Genomic DNA, 22,161 nt, shown 5'->3' with positions numbered 1-22,161 from the left:
GAGGTAGAGGCTTTAGAGTGGAGCCACATGTCTTGGACTGCCAACTTGGGCTATTCACACTGATATGTCTCAGAGCTTCTGCTGTAGGAATCAGCAAGGATCCAGAGGCATCACGTGTCATCCTGGAACCTCTGTATCTGATTTTATGAGGTCAGGTGATCTGTTAGTACTTGCCCAGATCCCATCCTGAGAGCCAAGATGGAATGTGAGAGCCTCAAGGTTTCACATGAAATGACTGAGTTTATAAGTGTACTGTTTCAACAGTGTTACTGAACTAAGTTTACAGTAGTAAGCTAAAGGTAGATTTCCTCTTAGCACAATACATAGGAATGCTGAGAAAAGCAATAAGGAAGCTACTTTTACTATACTTGCTCTGGGTGAGAGTAAATCTTTGACTTGATAATCTGTCTTAATGACCTATTTCTTCAGCTTTGGAAAACAAGATGTTGACATTTCTCATTTTCCCAATTACTACATATTTAGAGAATTTTTCCTACATATCCTTTCTCTTGATTCTCTCAATTGTTCTAGGACCACTGCCAAAAGAATCAAGCTCTGCTAAAAGGATGGGTACCTGGAAGAAGGAATCAGTCCATCAGCTAGAGTGCTGCTGTCCCCAGGATGGCCACAGCTAAAGGAGTAGTAGTAGCAAGAACTACTGGTGCCCAGCTAAATTTTATGTGCTGGTACTGGGACTTGTACTTGTGTTGGTACTGGTACTTCAGGGCCTGAGTGCTATCCCTAAACTTTTTTGCTCAAGGTTGGTGCGCAACCACTTGACTCACAGCTCTACTTCCATTTTTCTCTTTTCCTATTTTCATGAGTGATTGGAGATAAGAATCTGATGGACTTGCCTGCCCCCCAAGCTTGGTTTGAACTGTGATTCTCATATCTCAACCTCTAGAGTAGCTAGGATTATAGGTGTGAGCCATTGGGCTTGGCAAGATCTTGATTTTTAAAAATCAAATTCCACCGGAAATTAATGCATGTCAATTTATCGCAAGTGGAAACTCACAAAGGGATGCCAACTTAAATTTGAGCAGTAACCTGGTTAAAGTACAGATTTTGGAACCATGTTGCATGGGATCAAATCTTAGGCCCACTATCTTCTATAGGACCTGGTGCAGGTTATTCTTTCTTTCTTTTTTTGGTGGGGGGATCACTCATGGGCCTTGAACTTTGGGCCTGGGCACAGTCCCTGAGCTCTTCAGCTCAAGTATAGAGCTCTACCGTGTTGAGCCACAGCACCATTTCTGGTTTTCTGGTGGTTTATTGGAGATGAATCTCACAGACTTTTTGCCTGGGCTGGCTTTGAAATGTGATCCTGAGATCCCAGCCTCCTGAGTAATTATGATTACAGGTGTGAGCCACAGGTGCCTGGCCTGGTGCAGGTTGTTTAATTTTGTGCTAAACATATATCCCATAAAATTATGAGAAAAATACATACACAGACATGTGGCTTGTTTTTCCCACAAGAACTCTAGTATCAAATTGAATACTGTTGCTTGCACACATTTGCACACACACACACACCTAAGCTCTTCACTAAGATATGGAAAGAAGTGAACTTGGTTTGACAGCCCTCCTCATTTTCTTCCTCATCCTTTAACTGCCCATATTGTGCCCACATTCATGCTCACTGTCTTCTTGACAGCAGGACCTTTGGCCAGTCTCTGGCCTAGGCATGAACACAAGAGGCATATCCTGCTCTTCGGTGGAGAGACTTGGGAAAGGGCCTGTCTCAGAACTGAGATTTGAGTGTTATTGATATCATTAAAATAGTTTAAAAGGAAGGATATAGGCACAGTTCACCGTGTTCTCTTTTTTCCTTTGTCTTTTCACCCTACAAAAAAGATCCTAGTTAGGGAAAAACATGAGTAAAGTCTTTGTAATCTCAGTGTCTACCTTGGGCCCCCTTTTGTTGGTGTTGGTCCTAGAGACTCTGTAGAGTCTCTATGAGGCTGGACACAGTGACCCTGCCTGCATTCCCAGCTCTTTGAGAGACAGAGATTGGGAAATTCCCAGTTTAAAGCCAGTACCCTCTCAATGAATTAGCAAGACATGGTGGCACATGCTTATGCTTAGCTAGGTGGGAGGCTGGAGGTAAGACAATTGTCATCCAAGGCAATCCTGGGCAGACATACAAGACCCTATATGAAAAATAAGTAAAACAAAATAGGGCTAGTGTGTGGTTCAAGTGATAGAGTACCTGTACAGCAAATGGGAATCCCTGAATTTAAACCCCAATACTGCTGGGAAAAAAATGTGACTTCTTATCAAGTGAAACTTACTGGTGCCACTTGATGGACTATATTCTTTAGTGCCAAACTTGGAGTTTTCTTTGCTGAACAAATAGTTTGTGGTGTTTGGGAAGTATTGTCAAATGTGTGTTGAGAACTTTCCCAAGTGAGAGCAATGATGTGAAATCTTTGACAACAGAAAGAATTATAGTTTATCAGACTCTTAACTGGAACACTTTCTCCTTTGCACTTCCAGCATGTAGAGGCTTAAGCCCTCTAGGAATGCCCTTCATTAAAGTTAGGGGAAAAAACTTTAATTTCTTCTTAAATGCTGCCAGCCTAGATTACAACCATGAGAAAAATTAGGAATGTACTATATTTTGAAAATATTTAAGGGAATAGAAGATTGTTTTCTGTCTTCTCCTCATCCTCCTCTTCTTCTTGTACCTCTTCTACCTCCTCTTTTTGTCCCCCATAATCTCCTCCATCTTCTTTCCTGGTCTCTTCTATGCATTTGCAACACTTTGAGGATTCCAAAGCATTTGAGAAATGGACATAATATATTGCCTATCACTATACCAGTAGTGGCTTTCTTATAGCAAAGACTTAGTGAGTTGGGGGAAAAATGTAAAATAGGAAGCTTATGACCAATTTTTTTTTCAGTGGTGGGGCTTGAACTCTGGGTTTGGGCACTGTCCCTGAGCTCTTCAGCTCAAGGCTTGAGCCACAGAGCCACCTCTTGTTTTCTGGTGGTTATTTGGAGATATGGGTCTCACAAACTTTTGTGCCTGTCCTGGCTCTGAACTATGATCCCCAGATCTCAGCCTCCTGAGTAGCTAGGATTACAGGTGTGAGTCACTGGCACCTGGCTTATAACCAGGCAAAATCTGCTTCTTCCTCTGGAGTTCAAACTGCTTCTCCAACAAGAAAGGAAGGTTGGATCCTGGAACAACCAAAAGAAATGGATTTTGTGAACCTAATGTATGCTTTCTATGATAGCAATATTAAGAGGAATTGTCTTCAAGGTACAAGGCTACTGTATTACTACTCTTTAACAGAATGGTAGATAACAATATTTTCAGATCTAAAGGTTGGAAATCAAGAAATTAAAGACTTCCAATTTAAGATTTCAATTTCTATGTGCTTAATCCTTTAACTCCTTCTAAATATCAGTAGAATCATTCAAAGCCCCCAGTAAGAGGGAATACGAAAAGTTGAAAGTTACATACGGATGTCGTGAAGTTGTTGGAGATTTTGAGGATTTTTGCTGTTGTTGTTAAGGTAGAAGATCAGTCTGTATCTGTGCCACATGAAGAAGATTGTGTAGCAAGCAGATGGGAAGTCCTTTATAAGGCCAAATTCTCTAAACTAGAATGCCGAAGATGAGGATAATACAAGAATGATGAGTCAAATTCTTTAATTGTCCTATCCAGACCCTTGCAGGCCTGGAACTCATCCTCAAGCTGCTATAGAATTTAGCACTAAGAGTTCATACCAACAGACCAACACATTTCTCAAGAGGATTGCTCTTGAATGACTGGGCTGGCCTGTGTTGAGATGCCTGAGATATGACCTACTTCCACTATCCCCCACAACCACCTAAGGGTGCTCATACTCAAAGTATATGCAGGAGAATAACTATTCAGTTTCTATAACCTCTTGGCAGGACAGCCTCTTTGGTACAAGTTAAGCTAAGGCCATACCTTCACCTGTCATGTACATAGGTTTCCTCTTAGCAGTCTTGGCTTCTTGGAGACGTGGCTTGAAAGAGCATTCCAAGAGTGGTCCTGCAAAGCGAACCTTTAAAGATGGGATGCTGGAGTCAGATTCCTCACTAACAGCAGTGAGCAGCTCACCACTTGTGATAAGTAGAGTGTCAATCACCCTTCACCTACCAACAAAATTATTTATGGTGAGCCGGTAGGGAGACATGAATTAATTTGTGTAATAATCATGACTTAACAACACTCACTACTATGATCTTGTTTCTGTTTCTGTCTGTGTGATGTTCCGTTTGTTCTCCACTAGAATTGAAATTACCAAATGCAAGATGTACTAATATTTCTCCAGGATCTATGATAGACAATGATTGCTTAGCATTCAGTAGCTAACAGGGGAATGAATAGAAACTCATGGATAGTTTGAAGAAAAGAAACCAGTGAAAAGAAGATTGATTTTGGTGATCAGAGTATTTACTGATCTGGTATGGACTGGGGACAGAAAGGTCACCATCTGGAGTCCCTCCTGCTATTTATGTGCCTTAGTAGATCTAAGACAATCATCTCTAGTCTCTTAAGAGTTTCACTAAAAAGAATGGTTTATATCCTCTGTGCTCTTTCATTGCTGCCCTCTTATCCCCCCGCCCTTGTGCTCTGCTTTCTGTCAGCATGATTCTGTTTTCCATCTTAGAGAAAGGTACTAAGGTCTCTAGTCCATAGAGCCCTTGGGTGGTAAAGCAAGCATGTGAGCCATCTTTGCACCTTGGACTGGAAAACCTGTTAAGCATTTAAAATCTTAAAAATCATTGCACTTAATGTAGCTATCACTAGGGTTGGCCATAAGGTTATCATTTTATTTGCTTTCTGATCTTTCTGTGTTTTGTTTCTCTGTTTTCTTGTTTCTTCTTTTTCCTGCATTCCTGTGGGTTACTTGAACATTTTTAAAATGATTTTGATTTATGTATCTATCATGTTTTAAGGTATATTTGTATTGCTTTGCGAGTGGGGGCTCTACTTACATACTATTCCATTACTATCTGTGTAGCTTATCAAGATCTATTAGTATTGACCTTTTATCAGATTACATCAAGTGCAGGAATTACTTTCCTTAGCCTATTGAATTGTCTTAAATAGTTCTTCTTTGCGTATTTTTTTTGCCCAGTGGAGACAGAAGTCTAAGCTCCTACATGAGAAGGGGTATCAAGATTCAAAAAGGAATGTACCCACTACCTGAGGAATTTAATTGCAACACATCTATACTTTATCCTGACAGTAGAATACAGTTAAAGAAAAAGTCTAAGCTCCTGGAGAGGAATTTTGTGACACCTCACCTGTGAGGAGTTTAAGCCCCTCATTGCAGCCTTGTAAGAGAAATCTGGGGCTCCCACTAGAGCTTTGCTAGTATAGGTGGAGGCCACGCTCTTTCTTTCCCGTGGTGTTTCGCTAAAGAAGAGCAATTTTGCCTGAAAGCTTTCTGTTTTACTAAGGTTTCCTTTTTGTGGTCCTTTAACTAAAGATAGTAGGCGTTCATTGGGAATTTTTAGTACATACCACATTGGACTGATGCTATTGACAGATTCTTTACAAACCGAGTCTAAGATATTCAGGCAAAAAGAAACCCCAGAGAACTCACCAGTATGTCATTCCTTGGTCTGTGTTTTTCCTAGACAACTTGTTCAGTCTCTACCTCTCACTTCATGTTGTTTTATATGTGATGTTTAGTGATTTTGTGTTTAGTGTGAAAATTAGAACAAAGCCTCTACTACAAGTCCCCAAAAGAAGAAACCTGTTGACTGGACTTATGTAATCGTTGATGTGACCTGAGGGAATATATTACCACTTAAAGCAAATTAAAATCAGAATAATGCAATGATGCCAGTAAAAAGTACTGTGTGCCAGGCACTGGTGCCTTATGCCTGTAATCCTAGCAACTCAGGAGATTGAAATCTAAGGACCGAAGTTCAAAGCCAGCCTTGGCATGAAAGTCCATGAGACTCTTATCTCTAGTTAGCAACAAAACTGGAAGTTGCTCTGTGGCTCAAGTGGTAGAGAGAAAGCCTTGAGCCGAAGAGCTCAGGGACAGTGCCTAGGCCTCACCACGGACAAAAAAAAAGTGTGAATCTTTTGTCTTTTAAGTAAGAAACACAGGAATTATAAAATCAGATTAAATACGTCAATTATCTAAGAAGAAAATTATATACAAATTAAAACAATGAGAGCAAATACAATGAAATTCCAACTCAATACATGCACTATTCTAGATTTTTTTTTAACCTAGAGAATAATACTGCCAGCTCATACCTGTAATCTAAGCTACTTAGAAGGCTAAGATTTGAAGCATCAAGATTTGATGCTGTACAGAAATGTCTATGAGATTCCATTCCGTCTAATAAAAATGTAGCCAAAATCTTGGCTAGAGGCATTTCTCAGGTAGTGAGCAAGAAATCCAAGCGAGCTAGACATCAGTGGCTCATACCTGCCATTCTAAGTGCTCAGAAAACTGAAACCTGAAAATCAAGATGTGGAGCCAGCTCAGGCAAACAAATCTGAAAGACTCATCTCTAGTTAACAGTGGAAGAAAAAGCCAGAAGTAGAATTGGGGCTCAAGTTGATAGAATATCACCAATAAGTAAAAAAAAAAAAGCAGCACAAAATAATGAAAGACTAAACTTTGCAAAGCTGATTTCATGATTAGATATTGGTTTGGTGAGTTACAACAACCAGGATACAGTCAGTTCCCCTAAAATATTAGAGACTCATTCCTGTAAACTATATAAAAAACGTTTTCTCACTTATTGGTCTCTGCCTTCTTGCTAGAAATAGAATTTCCTTGTGGTTTTCTGCTTTTTCAGGGCTTTTACTCTGCCAGTTGGTCTCATCTTCAGGTGCTTTATTACTTATTGATTTCACTTCTGAAAGGAACTTGAGGAGTGGCTGAAGTTAATATTGCTCTTTTATCAAATAAACTTGGGCACAGAAATGAGGGACTGAATCATTGTGAATCTCTGCAAAGGTGATCTCTGAGTCAGAAGAATGAGTGAAGATAAAATGAATTCTTGACCCTCAGTGGTCTTTCCTAAGATCCTAAGACAAATACATCCCATTAACTAAAAAGACAAGACAAATCAAAACCAAAAGCACAAATGTGGAGATACATTCAAATCATGCTTCACACATACTTGCGTTAAGTATTGGCCACCATACTGCCAACATTGCCTTTTTAAAAAAATCGGAAAGCACTGTTATTTCAACACTTCTAATTTTAATCACAGCTCTAAATAGGCAGGAACACACCCCAGAAAATGACAGTGTATACCTCAGTCTGGTGTTTTCTGTGGTTGACATCTTTCTGACATAACCTTAGACTGTGCAGGTGGTTTCTTCTCTTCTGTGCACATTTCCAAATATAGTGTATGCTTTCCAGAGGACATGGTGTCATGATAACCACTTGTGTAATTACAGGTATAATGATAAAGCTTACAAGAAAAGCTATCCTAGTTGAATCTCTGAGAAGTTTTTAATTATAAGAAACCTAGTAAGAAAGATTTATAAAGGCTTAAAATTCACATTGCTTAACATTGTTTTAGAAAATAATGAATTTGTTATTAAGTCAATATTAATTAAGACCATAAAAATATGGTAGACATTAAGTCCACAATTTCCTTCATGTTTATTTTGTTTCATAATTGGATGACATATCTTTTAGAAAGGAAGGCAAACATCTCGACACATCTGTATCTCTGTGTATGTGTGAATGTGTGTATGTGTGTGTGTGTGCGCGCGTGTGTTCGTGCATATGTGCAGGTCCTGGCACTTGAACTCAGGGTCTGGGCTCTGTTCCTGAGCTTTTGTGCTCAAGGCTAGAGCTCTTCTACTTGAGTCACAGCTTCACTTCCCAGTTTTTTGGTGGTTAATTAGAAGTTAAGTCTTATAGACTTTACTGGCTGGCTTTTTGATTCTTAGATCTCAGCCTCCTGAGTAGCTAGAATTATTGGTGTGAACCACTAGTGCCTGGCTTGTATCTTTTTTTAAATGAAAAATTGTCTTTTAAAATTATCTTTACAGAGGGATTTTGATTCAACCTGTTAGTTTTTGAGTACAATGCATCTTAATCAGTGTCACCCCTTTTATCATTCTCTCATCTCTCTCTGGAAGTAGAGTGATGGCTCAAATTATAGCCCACCAACAAAATGTGAGAGTTTAAGGTCCTAAATTCAAGCTTTTGTAATGGCACAACACAAAACATTTTACCTTTTGCACACCTACTTATGGTGGTAAGAAATGCAGTGGTGGGCCAGTGCTGTGGTTCACACCTGTAATCCTAGCTACTCAGTAGGCTGAGATCTGAGGATCATGGTTCAAAGCCAGCCCAGGCACTAAAGACTGTGAGACTCTTATGTCCAATTAATCACTAGAAAAGGGGAAATGGGTCTGTGGCTCCAGTAGTAGGATAGTAGCCTTGAGCTGAAGAGCAGGGGCAATGCCTAGGCCCAGAGTTCAAGCCCCATGACCCCCTTACCCCCACAAAAGAAAAAAAGGAATGCAGTGGTGAAGTCTTATGTTTTTAATCAGACTCTCATACCTATAGATGTTTCCTCTTGGTATATTTTGACTTTTCCCCTATGTTAATGACCCCAAACGATTTGAGTAGTGTATGGTTGCTATAGTGATCTATATAAAAATAAAGATTTCTTTCTGGGCTGGGAGTTTGGCCTAGTGGTTAAAGTGCTTGCCTAGCATGCATGAAGACCTGGGTTCGATTCCTTGGTACCACATACATAAAAAAAAGCCGGAAGTGGTGCTGAGGCTCAGGTGGTAGAGCTCTAGCCTTGAGAAAGTCCAAGGACAGTGCTCAGGCCCTGAGCTCAAGCCCAGGACTGGCAAAAAAAAATAAAAAAATAAAGATTTCTAAATGCATATATCTTGATGATTCTGGTCCTTGGCAAGCAGAAAATATTTTGATGATCCAAACCATTGACAATGTAGACTATAGTTACAGTATACACAAGACAGGTGTTGGTGATTTCCTATTTAGAGCCTTATGCTCTGAGCTAGGAGTTGTCAATCAAGATGCTCAACTAGACAGTTACATACTGAGAAAATGAACCAGTAGGCTTCACAGCTACCTAGAACCCTATGAACTCTAAATAAAATGGATGATGAGCTTAGAAGGTTCTTGGTAAAGATGGTGGAGCTAGGTATGAAGGCAGAGTAGACAATATCAGACTGTCATGGGGAACAGAAGAAGTGAGGGCATAGCAGCTTCCCTCAATCATGGAATACACTGACGCTTTTCATCTTCAAAGTAGATTTATCACTTCAGGAATTTGGAGGTGTCTGGCTTAGGCTGTCCGTACCCTCTCCATTGACCACATGCGCTAAACCCCTAGGTAGCCAGGAGGCATGCTGGGTAAATATACCAACAAAATTGTGAAGAAACCCCACTTCTGTAATAAATGAGTCAAGACAACTCCCCATTAGAAATTACATAAATAAAAGATCATTAGACTCTGTGGAAAATAATAGCAGGGAAGAAGAGAAACAGAAGACAGGGGAAGGAAAAAATAAATGTAACAGAAGATCGTTTAAAGATCCCATGGTATTTTAAATGCCATAAAATAAAGACAATAAAAGAATTGGTTTATGGGGGTGAGGGGAGGAAAATGGGGACCAAGACATGAGAAAGGGTATCAGTGTATGTGAAGTAATGCACCTTCTATCCGGTGAATATAATATAACCCTTCTATTAATTACAGTAAAAATATATGAAAAAAGAATTGATCTACATTAAAATGTATAATCAAGTTAAATTATAAAATAATATTTTTGGTTGGCAGTGTATAAATAGTTATACGGTCACCTAATTGTACTAATCATAGAAATATTTTTTCACTTTTTAAAATCATATTTAGAAGATATTTGAGTAAAAACACTCTAAATTGTTCATGTTCTCTATCACCTATTTGTATTTTAATGCTTTGTTTTTACTTTTAATATTTTTATTATCTTTATGTAGTTGCACAAAGGAGCTTTTGAATACAGTGCATCTTGATCATTGTCACCCCTTACAACATTCTCACCCACCTCTCCCACCCTACCCCTTCTAATCCCTTATGCAACTTAATTTTTAGGTTATAGATTGAAGTTTCTTGTCATTTAACAAAACAGTTTATATGTACAATGGGTATTGATCTGTGTTATCGTCAGCCCCTCTCCCACCTTCAACCTACAATTTCCCTTACATTTCTCAATCCTGTTTTATGTACAATGAAATCTTGCCTGTGTTCTCTCCCTCCCTTCCTTTCATGCTTCTACCCCTCTCCCCTTGGCAAGTACCCATTTCCTGATACTTATTTTTGTTGGGATCTTTTTTTTTCTTTTAAGAATTATGCTATTTGTGCTCACCATAGAGTCTATTACACATCAGTTAATTCATTTTATAGCCCCTTGGTTTTTTTTAGGTACTGAGGATTATACATAAGGCTTCATGAATTTGAACTCTTTTGCTTCTATTTTCTTTTAGATCTAGGGTGTTGCTGTTTTCTTTGCCCAGACTAGCCTCAAATTTGTACTCCTAGGTCTAGTACAATTCCTCTCTCTTTTTTTTTTTTCCTGCTACCTTGCAGTTCAGCTAGTGGGCCTGCACCACATTGTTTGGAGCTTTCAGCCATCAGAACTGTGAGGCAAATAAACATTTTTTAAAATAAAGGAACAGTTATAGCAAAAGGCTGAGAGTGAGTTGAATTCATTTTTGTTAGCTGGGATCAAGTGCCTGGGCTGGCCTCACTCTATGACAGTCTTCTCTTGGAAAAACAACGAACTCCAAGACCAGCATTAATCTCTTAGAAGATGGATGTCTCTAATGACCTAATCATCTACTACTATTGTTTTTTATTTTTGTTTTGTTTTGTCGCTTGTAAGGCCCGAACTCTGTGCCTGGGTATTGTCCTTGAGTTCTTCAGCTTCTTGAGTCACAGCACCACTTCTGATTTTCTAGTGGTTAATTGGAGATAAGAGTCTTGTGAACTTCAGATCTCATCCTCCTAAGTAGCTAGAATTACAGCCGTGAAACCACCACACCTGGCTTGCCTTATTCTTTTAAATATTCTTTTCTCAACCCTGCTGAGCCAGGACCAATCTTCCAGCCTCTGCCATTTTAGGAGACATTCCACAATCATAGCCATACCATAGCACCAACCAGAATCATTCAGGAAAACAAAACAAAATAAAAAACGAATTCCAAAATTTATGACGTTTTCATTAACATAGAAAGTATAAGCTTTTTGTTTTATGAACTAGCAAGTACGGATGAAAGTAAATGTTAATAAGTAAAATTTGGTAGTTAAATACGAGAGTGACATGACACACCCAAAGAGAGTTTATTTTTAGACTAGCAAAGAAGTCTCAATATTTAGGAAATCAGTTCACCCAATCACACATATTAACATATTAACACTTAGAGAAAAATAATCACTTGAGCAGATTGAAAATTCGCCATTATTTCTTGGTTAATAAAAACAGCAAAATATACATTGAAGCCTAGAGTATATATTTTTAACATAAAGAATTGACTGAAACTTGTATGATGAAGTTTAACTCTAAGCAACAAGAGAAAGATACATTCAATAGAAAAATTACCATAGGAAGTCAATTGGTAAGTCAGTTGTCTCCATAATATTGAAAATGTTCAACATAACCAGCATGTACAAGCTAGAAAGAAGAAACATATAAGCTATAAAACAAAATTTTTAAGCTACTATATTATAAATGGTTACAATGCAAATATACTCAGTATTGGTGAAATTGACAGAAGTACCTTGAGGATGTGTACATGATGAAGAAAGAAAGGTAATTTTCAATACATTAAAAAGCACCAAAAGTATAGATGCTTTTTATAAAGTAAGTCTTATATCTTAATTAGAAAATGAGCATAACAACAAAATGGTTGACAGGCAATTATCAAAATAAAAACTATGCATGACCTCTGACCAAGAACAGTTCAACCTCACTAGTAGTTCAAAAAATAAAATTGAGAGTCGGTAGTGTGGCCTAGTGGTAGAGTGCTCGCCTAGCATGCATAAAGTCCTAGATTTGATTCCTTGGCACCACATACACAGAAAAAGCCAAAAGTGTTGCTGCGTCTCAAGTGGCAGAGCCTTGAACAAAAGTTCTCAAGAACAGGGCCCAAGCCCAGAGTTTAAGCCCCAGGACTGGCAATAAATAAATAATCAAAATAAAATAAAAATAAAATTGAAATTAGATTCTCTTTTTCTATGACCAGATAAACAAAAAGTTCATGAAGAAGAGAGTATTAATTGTCTATGACAGAGAATGTTTAGGGGCATGATATCTCACATACAAGTCAGAGATGAAAGTAGGATTTTGAGGATATGATCATATATAACAAAGTTCTTGACATTGTGATGCCCAGTGAACTAGACATCCTCTTTGTCAGAATTTCTATAAAGAGATAGGAGCTGGGATGAAATGTGACTCAGCAGTACAGCCCCTGTCTAGCAAGTACAAGGCCCTGAGCTCTAACTCCAGTACTGTCCCTCCCACCGTAAAAAAGAGGGAGACCTAAAGAGATATACATATACAACTGTGTATGATCATCATTGGGTTTAATGTGTAATGATAAGAATCACAAAATCGCAAAAGTTAAAAAAAATATCAAGCTGGAAGCCTGTGGCTCATACCTGTAATCCTAGCTACTCAGTAGGCTGAGATCAAAGGATCGTGGTTTAAAGCCTGCCTGGGCACAAAAGTCCCAACTATCTCCAATTAATCACCAGAAACCTGGAAGTGGCTCTGTGGTTCAAGTGGTAGAGCAGAAGCCTTGAGCTGAAGAGCTCAGGAACAGCACCGAAGCCCAGAATTCAAGCCCCAGGACTGACATGTTTAGTCAAAAACAAAACAAAACAAAAAAATTTATCAAATTTGTTGTTATTGTATATCCATCAAATGGATTATTATTTAGAAGCCAAACTGAGTATTTAGAAGTACATTTAATAAAAGAAGAGATGTGAAATATATTGTAAAGTAGAAAGATACTATCCTTTTCTGTTTCATCCAGATAGCAGTGTGTGTATGTCTGTGTGTCTGTGTGTTTGTGTGTCTGGGTGTGTGTTTTATGCTAAAGGACCTCATGCTCTTACCAAGTTTTATATGTGACCACTTAAAAGGACTTGCTGGTGCCTGGCTAATGTCTGTCCTGGCAGGTGATAGAAGTGGTGCTAGGTTTTTTTTTCTCATATCCTATTTTTTACTTTTGTATTCCCATGATTCTATCATGGGGAAAAATTTACTTTAAAAAAAGCAATATCATAATAATGCATCTAGAGAGTTAGTGTGAACACAAAAGGGACCAGTTAGTGACCTTGAAAATGCAGTTGAACTCATGAAGAAAATGAACATCCTACCTATTACTACACTGACTATGCTAACATGTATTTTTTGTATTCAAAAGACTTGCATAGGAAACTAAACCCATGAGGGTGATAGCAAGGACTTTGAAGCTATACACAGCTGATAACTCATTTCCCAGTATCTAATAGGCCCAGCTGCTTTCTCCTTACTGCGTTGGAACTCCCCCAATGTGTGGTTGATGCTTTGTTCTGCTCTGAGCACTTTTTTTGTGCTCTGATTATTAACTGGATCTTGGACCAGTTACAGAATCTCTCTATGGCAGTTTCTTCACTTAAAAATGGTTGTAAAGATAATACCAATGCTATAGAGATATTGTGAGGTTTACATTAATATATGTAAAGGCATTAGAATATATAGGGTAAGCTTTCAAAATTTATCCCTAGTATTACTATAATGATTAGCCCTACCTTTATTTTATTAGCTCTATCTTTATTTTAGTTTTCAGTTTCTTTAAATATTGAGAATTGAATGGTTTTCATAATTTTTATGAGTGATTGCTCATAAATTGCTTTTCTGGAAGTTAGCTTTTCATATTGGCTTGACTTCCAAGTCTTTACAATGAAAGTATAAAAGCTGAGGAAAACCTAAAGGCATCTTCATGTTTTGCAGAGCACATATGGTCCATGGTGGCAAATATATAAAACATATAATAAATGCTCCTTCTAAAGTTGATGAACATTTCTTGGGAATGTTCTCTTATTTCCTACTTTGTTGGCTTTCTGGCTGTTTTGAATTTATGCTTTAACTTTATTCCTTGACCCTTGAAGAACAGCATTAATTTTAGTCTTGTGATTGTAACTTTAAAGATTTGGTCTCAATCATATATTCTGACAGCCTTACCCCCCACTTATGAATCAGAACTGTAAGTACCTCTTTGCCATTATCTTAGTTCAGGTAATCTGATCAGATTTCAAATGATAGGAAATCATTTAATGGACCAGTGGGGACAGAGAGCTTGAGTAACTAGCTGTTAAATAGAAGGGAAAAGTGTGTAAGGAAGAGAAGTTTGGGAAGTAAAACTGATTTTAAAAAAGTAGAAATGAAGAAGAGGGCAAAGTCTAGGGTGAATTCCACATTTTTGTCTTGGTTGCCTAGACGATGAATAAAGACTAGCAAATTTCCCAGCAAAGATGTTGCATTAGGCAAATGAGAGAATTTTCAAGTGGAGATTTCTAACAGATGGTTGAAAAAAAAATCTACTTTTAAGAATTCAGACCATTCCTTCATTGGCCAAATTATCAGCAAGTCTGCCAGATTGCCAATGAGTTTGAATTAAAGCAAACTTGTATGGAGTAGATTGCTGTTTTCTCTTTTCTATTTGTTTGCCTCTCAGGAGAAATGGGGTTCATGCTGTGTCAGAAAAATCTTGTATTATTTGTGTCAAATAAAATATATGAGTAGGCTTTCACTAAGAAATCTTAGCCACAAGGTCTCGGAATTAAGAACTGAAAAAAATTCATATTATGTAGCGAGATTTTAGATTAATGTGCCATGAAGAAGTTACCAAGCAATATTATAGTAATTCTATAGTCAATAGAACTGATTTCTAAAAGAAAAAAATCAGAATGCACAAAAGCATCAATATGGAAATAAGGCCCTAGAGCACTCTTTAAAGTCTCATATACATCATGTTTAAAGAGACAAGAGACTGTTGTGATAAAAATAATAGTTGACAAACTACAAAGGAGTGGATCATGCCTATAATCTTAGTTATTGAAGAAGCTGAGACAGTATGATCCCTCTTTAAAGCCAGTCCAGTCAGACAAAATTAAGAGACTTTTATCTCCAAAAATCCAGATGAAGGAAGGAAGGAGAGAAAGAAAGTGTGGATTCAAAGGTACATACAGAAGAAAAAGCTAATACCTGACTACAGGTATAGCTATATCAGTCTCCAGTGTTATGTTTGACATTATTATTTTTGTCAGGGTATTTAGTATCTATATGAAATAAAAGGCACAAAATGATTAAATAATCACAAAATGATAGGAAGTTCTGGAACAAAGAAGAAATAAAGATGAAGGCAAAGGAAATGTTGCCAATAACATTTTTAAAGAAACAGCATGAGAAAATGCAAATTTCTTTTTAGAAAAATTGTGGGAATCAAACAGAAGATTATACTCCTAATGAGGGTTACAGAAAAGGGATAGTTCCACAGTGAGAAGATAGTGGGGCTGATATCCCATTGCAACATTTAGGAGCCTCCACCCAAAAAAGTGTTATCCTAACTCCAGAATAAAAAACAAATAAAATTATGCATTAAATCCCACAAATGTCCAAAAAAAGACCCCAACAGCAAACCCTTATATTAGGCCCATATCTGGGTGTTGAAAGAATAATTTCTGTTTTTACTTGCCTTATACTTGATCAAAATTTCTAGTGTGAGCACATGATACTTTCACAGTGGATAAGATTATCTATTAAGAAAGAAAGCTCAGAATTCACCTCTTAATAAAATTGAATGCAACTGAATCTTACTCTGCTGTCCACTTACTCAGGAACTGAGCAAAATGACAGCTTCTTGTGGTGTTTGTGTTATAAACTTTCCCTGGGAGGAAGAAGGGTTACCTGTTTCAGTCTGACACATTTTCTAACCCACATATCCAGTCGTCAGTTGCAATGAGTCTTTTGATCACATGTCATTCTTGACTCTCAAGGTCTTGTTGAGCCTTGTGTATAGGAATTTTCTGGCTCAAGGAATCTGAGAACAGACTGTAGTATTTAAACATCTATTTCAACTTTAGACGCCTACAGCTCCCTCTGCCCTCTCACACATGCGTTCCAGAATTCGGTGGATGCTGGGGAAACTGGGCCTGTCTGAAGGCAGCTTGCTCCAACACAGGCGCATTAGATTGTACAGCTCCAGGGGGCAGTTCTCAGGGCAGGAGAGGATGTTGCCATCTCGCACATAGTATATGACCTCCTCATGGGCCATCCCATAGTAGGGCTGTAGACCGTAAGAGAAGATCTCCCAGAGGACCACTCCATAGGCCCACACATCCGACTCTGTGGTGTAGCGGTTGTAGAAAATAGACTCTGGTGGCATCCACCGGATAGGGATGGCATCATTTTCATTAGCTTTGTAGTAGTCAGCTGAGTAGATGTTTCTAGAAAGGCCAAAGTCTGCAATTTTCACCACCATGTTCTCTCCTACCAGGCAATTCCTGGTGGCTAAATCCCGGTGGACAAACTTGCGCTCAGAGAGGTAAGCCATGCCGGCTGCCACCTGCCTGGCAATGCAAAGCTGCTCTGCACAGGACAGGGGTGGAGGTCCCGGACTGGAGACCCGAGCCCTCATGGACAAGTCGCTGTGACTGAGGCTGCACACTGTGTGAGGGGACATACTGCGGAGGAATTCATTGAGGTCACCGTAGGCCATGTATTCAAAGAGCAGACACATGGGTTTCCCAACAGCACACACGCCTGGAACCAAAATAACAGACTCTGTTAGATGATCCTCTAAACCGACATAGGGAATGGGCGGGTCAGAAAACAAGGGATCCTGTTTTTGCTGACAAAATCTAATGAAATTCTGACCCATTTCTTTGTGTAAACATCTTGTATTACCTTCTGAGGTTCAGCTTATTTGTTTTCTTCTTGGGGTGCCTCAGCTCCTGACCCTTCCATTCCAGTTAGCTTTCCCTTAAATTGTCCTTTCACCCAGTGGCAATCTTACTTTACAAACATTCATTTATCTGTGATTTCTCTCGAATATTTTAGCATTTTGGAAGATGAGATTATATGTTATTCCTCTTTAAATGTCCCATGCCGAATATATATAGGTATATCTATATATATATATATCACAAGTAGGTGTTAATAATGTTTAATGAGTGGATTCATGAATGACTGTTCCAAGTGTGTGACATAACCACTCAGTCTTGGTTTACTACTCTGAAGAATGACAACAAAGAGATGCATTTGGAAAGAACAACAAAAACAATCCAAGATCCTTAGATAAAGTATTTAGATGGCAGCTGTAAAATGTGTTACAATTTAGGCTTATTTTACTGTTGATCTTTTTCTATAAACAAAATGGCATTAATATAAGTGGAGATTTATATTGAATGACAGGAGGGCATTTGAAAATCTTCAAATTCTAACTTTATGTTTTTTTTTCCAATTCTTCTACTGCCATTATCATATTTAAATGGTAGACTTTCAAGAGATTATGAGACTAGGGGAACCCCATGCAAAAATAACTACCAGTTACATGTAATCAAAATAAAAAAGACCCTATATTTAGAGATGCTGAAGAGGAATTCAGATATAGCATTTAGAAAGTGGTAATGAAAGTTAAAGTTCTGATTGGGTAATAGAAGCTCTTAGAAGTGACATATAAACATGCTACTACAGTAATCATAAATTTGCCAATTGTGCATACTTTGTTCTTGAATCAATCCCAGGGATTCAAGTTGTTACAAAATCACAAGCACTTATATGTGAATGCAGAGTTGACATCTTAGAGAACAATAAAAATTATTTTGAAGGAAGAAAACATGAGTCTGATGTTCAGTGCAGATCACTTTAAAACCTTCAGTTAGGTAAGGCAAGAGTAGTATCTCTCCTCAGTACCTTTTCTGGGCTCTGGGCTCTATGTTTTGAGTGTGATAAGTGTTAAACCAAGCTAAACACGGCAAGCACAATCTAACTTTCCTCATGTATGGTCAACTCTTCCTAACAATTCTAGACTAGAATGCTTGGGTCAGTGTTGAAGACAAAATCTCAGACATGTTATGTAGTTTCAAATGTATTATCAGGTGTGGTTTTCTGAAATATTTTTTTTTGCCAGTCCTGGGGCTTTAACTCAGGGCCTGAGCCACTGTCCATGGGCTTTCTGAATGCTAGAGCTCTACCGCTTGAGCCACAGTACCACTTTTGGCTTTTTCTATGTATGATACTGAAGAATTGAACCCTAGTCTTTGAGCATGCTGGGCAAGCACTCTACCACTAGGCCAAACTCCCAGCCCTTCTGAAAATTTTAGTGATCACAAACATCTAATAAATAATAGGTAATTTTTTTGTGGGTCCTGGGGCTTGAACTCAGGGCCTGGGCACTGTCCTTGGGCTTTTCTCAAGGCTAACATCCACAGTACCATGTTCAGCTTTTTCTGTACCTGTGGTACTGAGGAATCAAACCCAGGGCTTCATGCATGCTAGGTGAGCACTCTACCACTAGGCCACGCACCCGGTCCAACAGTAATTTATACCTGATGCTTAGGAGGGAAATATTTCTGATTTATCAGAATATTAGGAGAAGACAGAAACTTGCCCAAAAAGAGTTGTATGGAGGAAAAATGTAGAGTGAGAAGAAGGAGAGGGCAGAATCTTCTAGAGTAGGGCAGGTGGAGGAGTAGGAAAAGGAGCCCCTGGAACAAAACTCATGGTGGAGGAGCATAGCAGCGTAGCAATACGGACAGAGCAGTCATTTCTAGTCCTCCTTTCATGTGGCTCACTGCACTTATCATGTTCACCTTTGCTTTTTTAAAAATAGTTTCTTTGGAATCCAGAACATCCTACTTTCTCAATTACCTTTTCCTTTTCAATCAGTTTTTTTTTGTATTCATATTTTTTCCTGTTCTATATGTTGGAATGAACCGGACTTGGTCCTTGGACTAATTCTTCTCTGTTTTGGTTTTGTTTGCCCTTCTTAAGTGTCTTACTTAGCCTCATGGATTAAGTAGTCTATATACTCTAATGACCTCAGATTTATATCTAAATCAGGCTATTTCCTGAACTTCATGTCTACTTAACTGGTTAATTTTGTCTGGAAACAGAATAAGCATCTCAAACAAATGTATCTGAGAAAGACCTCTAATTTTCTCTACTAAAGTAAACCTACAGCGCTGGGAATGTGGCTTAGTGATAGAATCCTTGCCTAGCATGCACGAAGCCTGGGGTTCAATTCCTCAGTACCATGTACACAGAAAAAGCCAGAAGTGGTGCTGTGGCTTGAGAAAGCCCAAGGACATTGCCCAGTCCCTGAGTTCAAACCCCAGGATTGGCCAAAATAAAATAAATCTACTTCTGGGTTTTCCACAGTTTAATCAATGGAACCTTCATTCATTCATCCATGCAGCCATAAATGTTAGAATTCTCCATGCTGCTTCCCCCTTTTTGGCAGACCTGGGGTTGTGATATCAGCGCCTTATACTCAGGTTGCTTGCTTAGCTGTAAATTATGACTTGAGTCACACCTCCAACCCTTCTTTTTTTAGTTATTTTAGAGATAGAAAGAAGTTGTAGAAAGCTATGAGTTACATGCATCATGTCATGTTATAGTCTTAAATTAAACTCTCCTGTTGATTTCTAGTTTGGTTAGAGTCCAAGCCAGTTTTTAAGAAGGCCTAAATGAATCTTCCTACCTTCCCATCATATTACCTCTCTGATACTGTCATTAATAATTCTCTTTTTCTCTCCTTCTGCTCTAGCCATTCCCATATTCTTTGAGCATACCTGGTACTCTTGCCACATTTGTAAATTCTTGTCATCTTGGAATGCTCTTTCCCAATGTCTCCATGTTGTTATTTCCTTACCTCTTCCAGACTTTTAATGAATATCACTTTCTGTCAGATGATCTTTGCATGATTATCACATTCTAGAAGCAAGGCTCAAGTAATAGAATTCTTATCTCTCAAGTGCAAGGCCCTGAGTTCAGAACCCAGTATCACAAAAAAGTCTTTACCTATTAATTTCCAACATACCATATTTTATGAGCTTGTTTTTCTTATTTGCCTCCCCCAAATAAGACTGTAAACCCCATGAGAGAAGAGATGGGAGTTCTGAAGTGTTTGCTTTTATATAACTATACAAACTAGTTATTTAACATTTATTGAATTTCTGAGTCTAGATAAATGTCAACACTAGGATGAGCATTCTATTTGGAGAAGAAAATGAATAATTAAAACTTACAAGTATAATACACCAACTATTAGACATTAATAGAGAGGCAGTGTCTATTTCTATATGGGGATAATAGTTTAAGTACTTTCTTGCACAGGTGGGAAACAACGAAGAAAGAAAACGATGGAAGCAAGGATATGGGAAGAGATGGTTCCTTTAAGCATCAAATGTCTTACAGGATTGCAGGATTGGCACAGAAAGAACATACAACCTACGTAAAGAGTCTTGGCTAGGAAAGGAATAGAGACATCTTGCTTTTCGGAGGGAGACAAAAGCATAACTAAGTGAAATACAAAAAAAGGACGCAGAAAGCCTTTGTTTTCTGATTAAATATATTTCCACACTTTGAGTTTCATACCTAGGAGTTTCACAATGTTGGGGTTGTCAAATTCTGCCATGAGGGCTGCCTCTCTCTGAAAATCGGCTTGCATGTCAGCAGAGGCTTCTTCCTTCAGCATCTTTACTGCTACCATGGTGAAAGGTTCATAAGGAAGCAAGCCAGGGGCCCTGGCAGATATATGGAAAAGAACCAAAGGTCAGAGAGATTATATATACCCTTGTTGTATTTGCCATGTTGATATATATATATATATATCCCCAGTCCTTTGCACAGAGATAAAATGAGAAGATGAAAACAATACATTATACTTTAAAATTCCTGGACTTACATTAAGAAAATTCAGTGGGGTTATTCTCAACATAGATTAAATTTTAAAGAAAACACAGTATTTGTTAGAGTGATTCTACAGTGTGATTAGTTTTCTATATCTATCTGGATCTCTTCTCTTCTCTCTCTCTCTCTCTCTCTCTCTCTCTCTCTCTCTCTCTCTCTCTCTCTCTCTCTCTCTCTCTCTCTCTCTCTCTCTCTCTCTCTCTCTCTCTCTCTCTCGCTTCTTCCCTCCCACTCTCCCTCCCTCCCTAATGGTGCCTAGCAAGTATTCAACTACTTGAGCCACAACTAATCTTTTAGCTACAGTTATTTTTCACATAGAATCTTGGGCTTTTTTTTCTGAGGCCACCTTAAAACTGAAATCTTTCTACCTCTCTTGCCTAGTTGGGCTCTCACAGTCTTGCCCTTTTGCATCTGGCTTTTACTTAATATAGGTTATTGTTAATTTTTTTCCAGGAAAGATTCCAATTATAATCTTCCATGTCTGCCTCCCAGTATCATTGCCATTTGAATCATCCCTTGGTTTTTAATTAAAATCTAAATTCTTTGAAATCAGGAATTATGTTTTACTTGTCCTTATATGCTCCATAGATTCCAAAATTATATCTTATTGGTTTCCAATAAATATTTGTAAGATGCTTATTGTTCATGTAATCTGAATACCAGAGTAACTATAAGTAGAAGTGAAATTGTGTCTTGCCCAAGATCAACAGTGACAATTGGTGATTAAGACCAAGTCCACCTCTGGCCCAGCTGTGTGTCTATGGGGCTGTATCCATGCAGAGAAGGACCTCTTATTCCATTTCATACAATGCAGCAATTGAGCTAATACTGGATTTCTAACTACTTCTTTCTTGAACTCATTGTTTTTCTGAATATTTGCATTATTTTGTTTTGCTATTCCATGAATATGTTTGTCTACACTTGATGTTTGTCTACAATATCAAAGTTTGCATTCTTAAAACACAAATTCAAAGCTTTAAATGAAACATGAAAATAGCAAAAGAAAACAAAAGACAAGTAAATCTGAGAATTGTTCACTAATATAAATGTATAAAATTATAGTTTGATATAAACATTCTTTTGTCTAAAGCAAATACATTTGAAGTATTAGTGATTTCTTACACTTTGAACTATATAGGAATGAAGATATATTTAGGTTTCCTATAAGTTATTTCTCTTGAATGTAATAAAACCTGTTCTTT

General features: G+C 38.0%; 1 protein-coding gene and 1 long non-coding RNA gene across 8 annotated transcripts in view; one reads left to right on the top strand and one right to left on the bottom strand.

The window, feature by feature from the left end:
• The window catches only part of LOC150065771 (uncharacterized), a 122,615-nt gene that overhangs the window by 26,088 nt on the left and 74,366 nt on the right, over window positions 1-22,161 (top strand). The window lies entirely within an intron of this gene.
• Window positions 16,125-22,161, bottom strand: part of Musk (muscle associated receptor tyrosine kinase) — a 101,451-nt gene continuing 95,414 nt past the window's right edge. For all 6 annotated transcript variants that reach the window (XM_090329174.1, XM_090329172.1, XM_090329176.1 and 3 more), the window contains 2 exons: window positions 20,645-20,793; window positions 16,125-16,807 (listed from right to left, as the gene is read on the bottom strand). In XM_090329174.1, the coding sequence (XP_090185300.1) occupies window positions 16,125-16,807; window positions 20,645-20,793 (832 nt within the window). The remainder of the gene's footprint in view (window positions 16,808-20,644; window positions 20,794-22,161) is intronic.

The sequence above is a fragment of the Megascapheus bottae genome, chromosome 3 (genome assembly GCF_031878675.1).
Source record: "Megascapheus bottae isolate mThoBot1 chromosome 3, mThoBot2.hap1, whole genome shotgun sequence".
NCBI lineage: Eukaryota > Metazoa > Chordata > Mammalia > Rodentia > Geomyidae > Megascapheus > Megascapheus bottae.
This window is presented reverse-complemented; position numbering and strand designations above follow the sequence as displayed.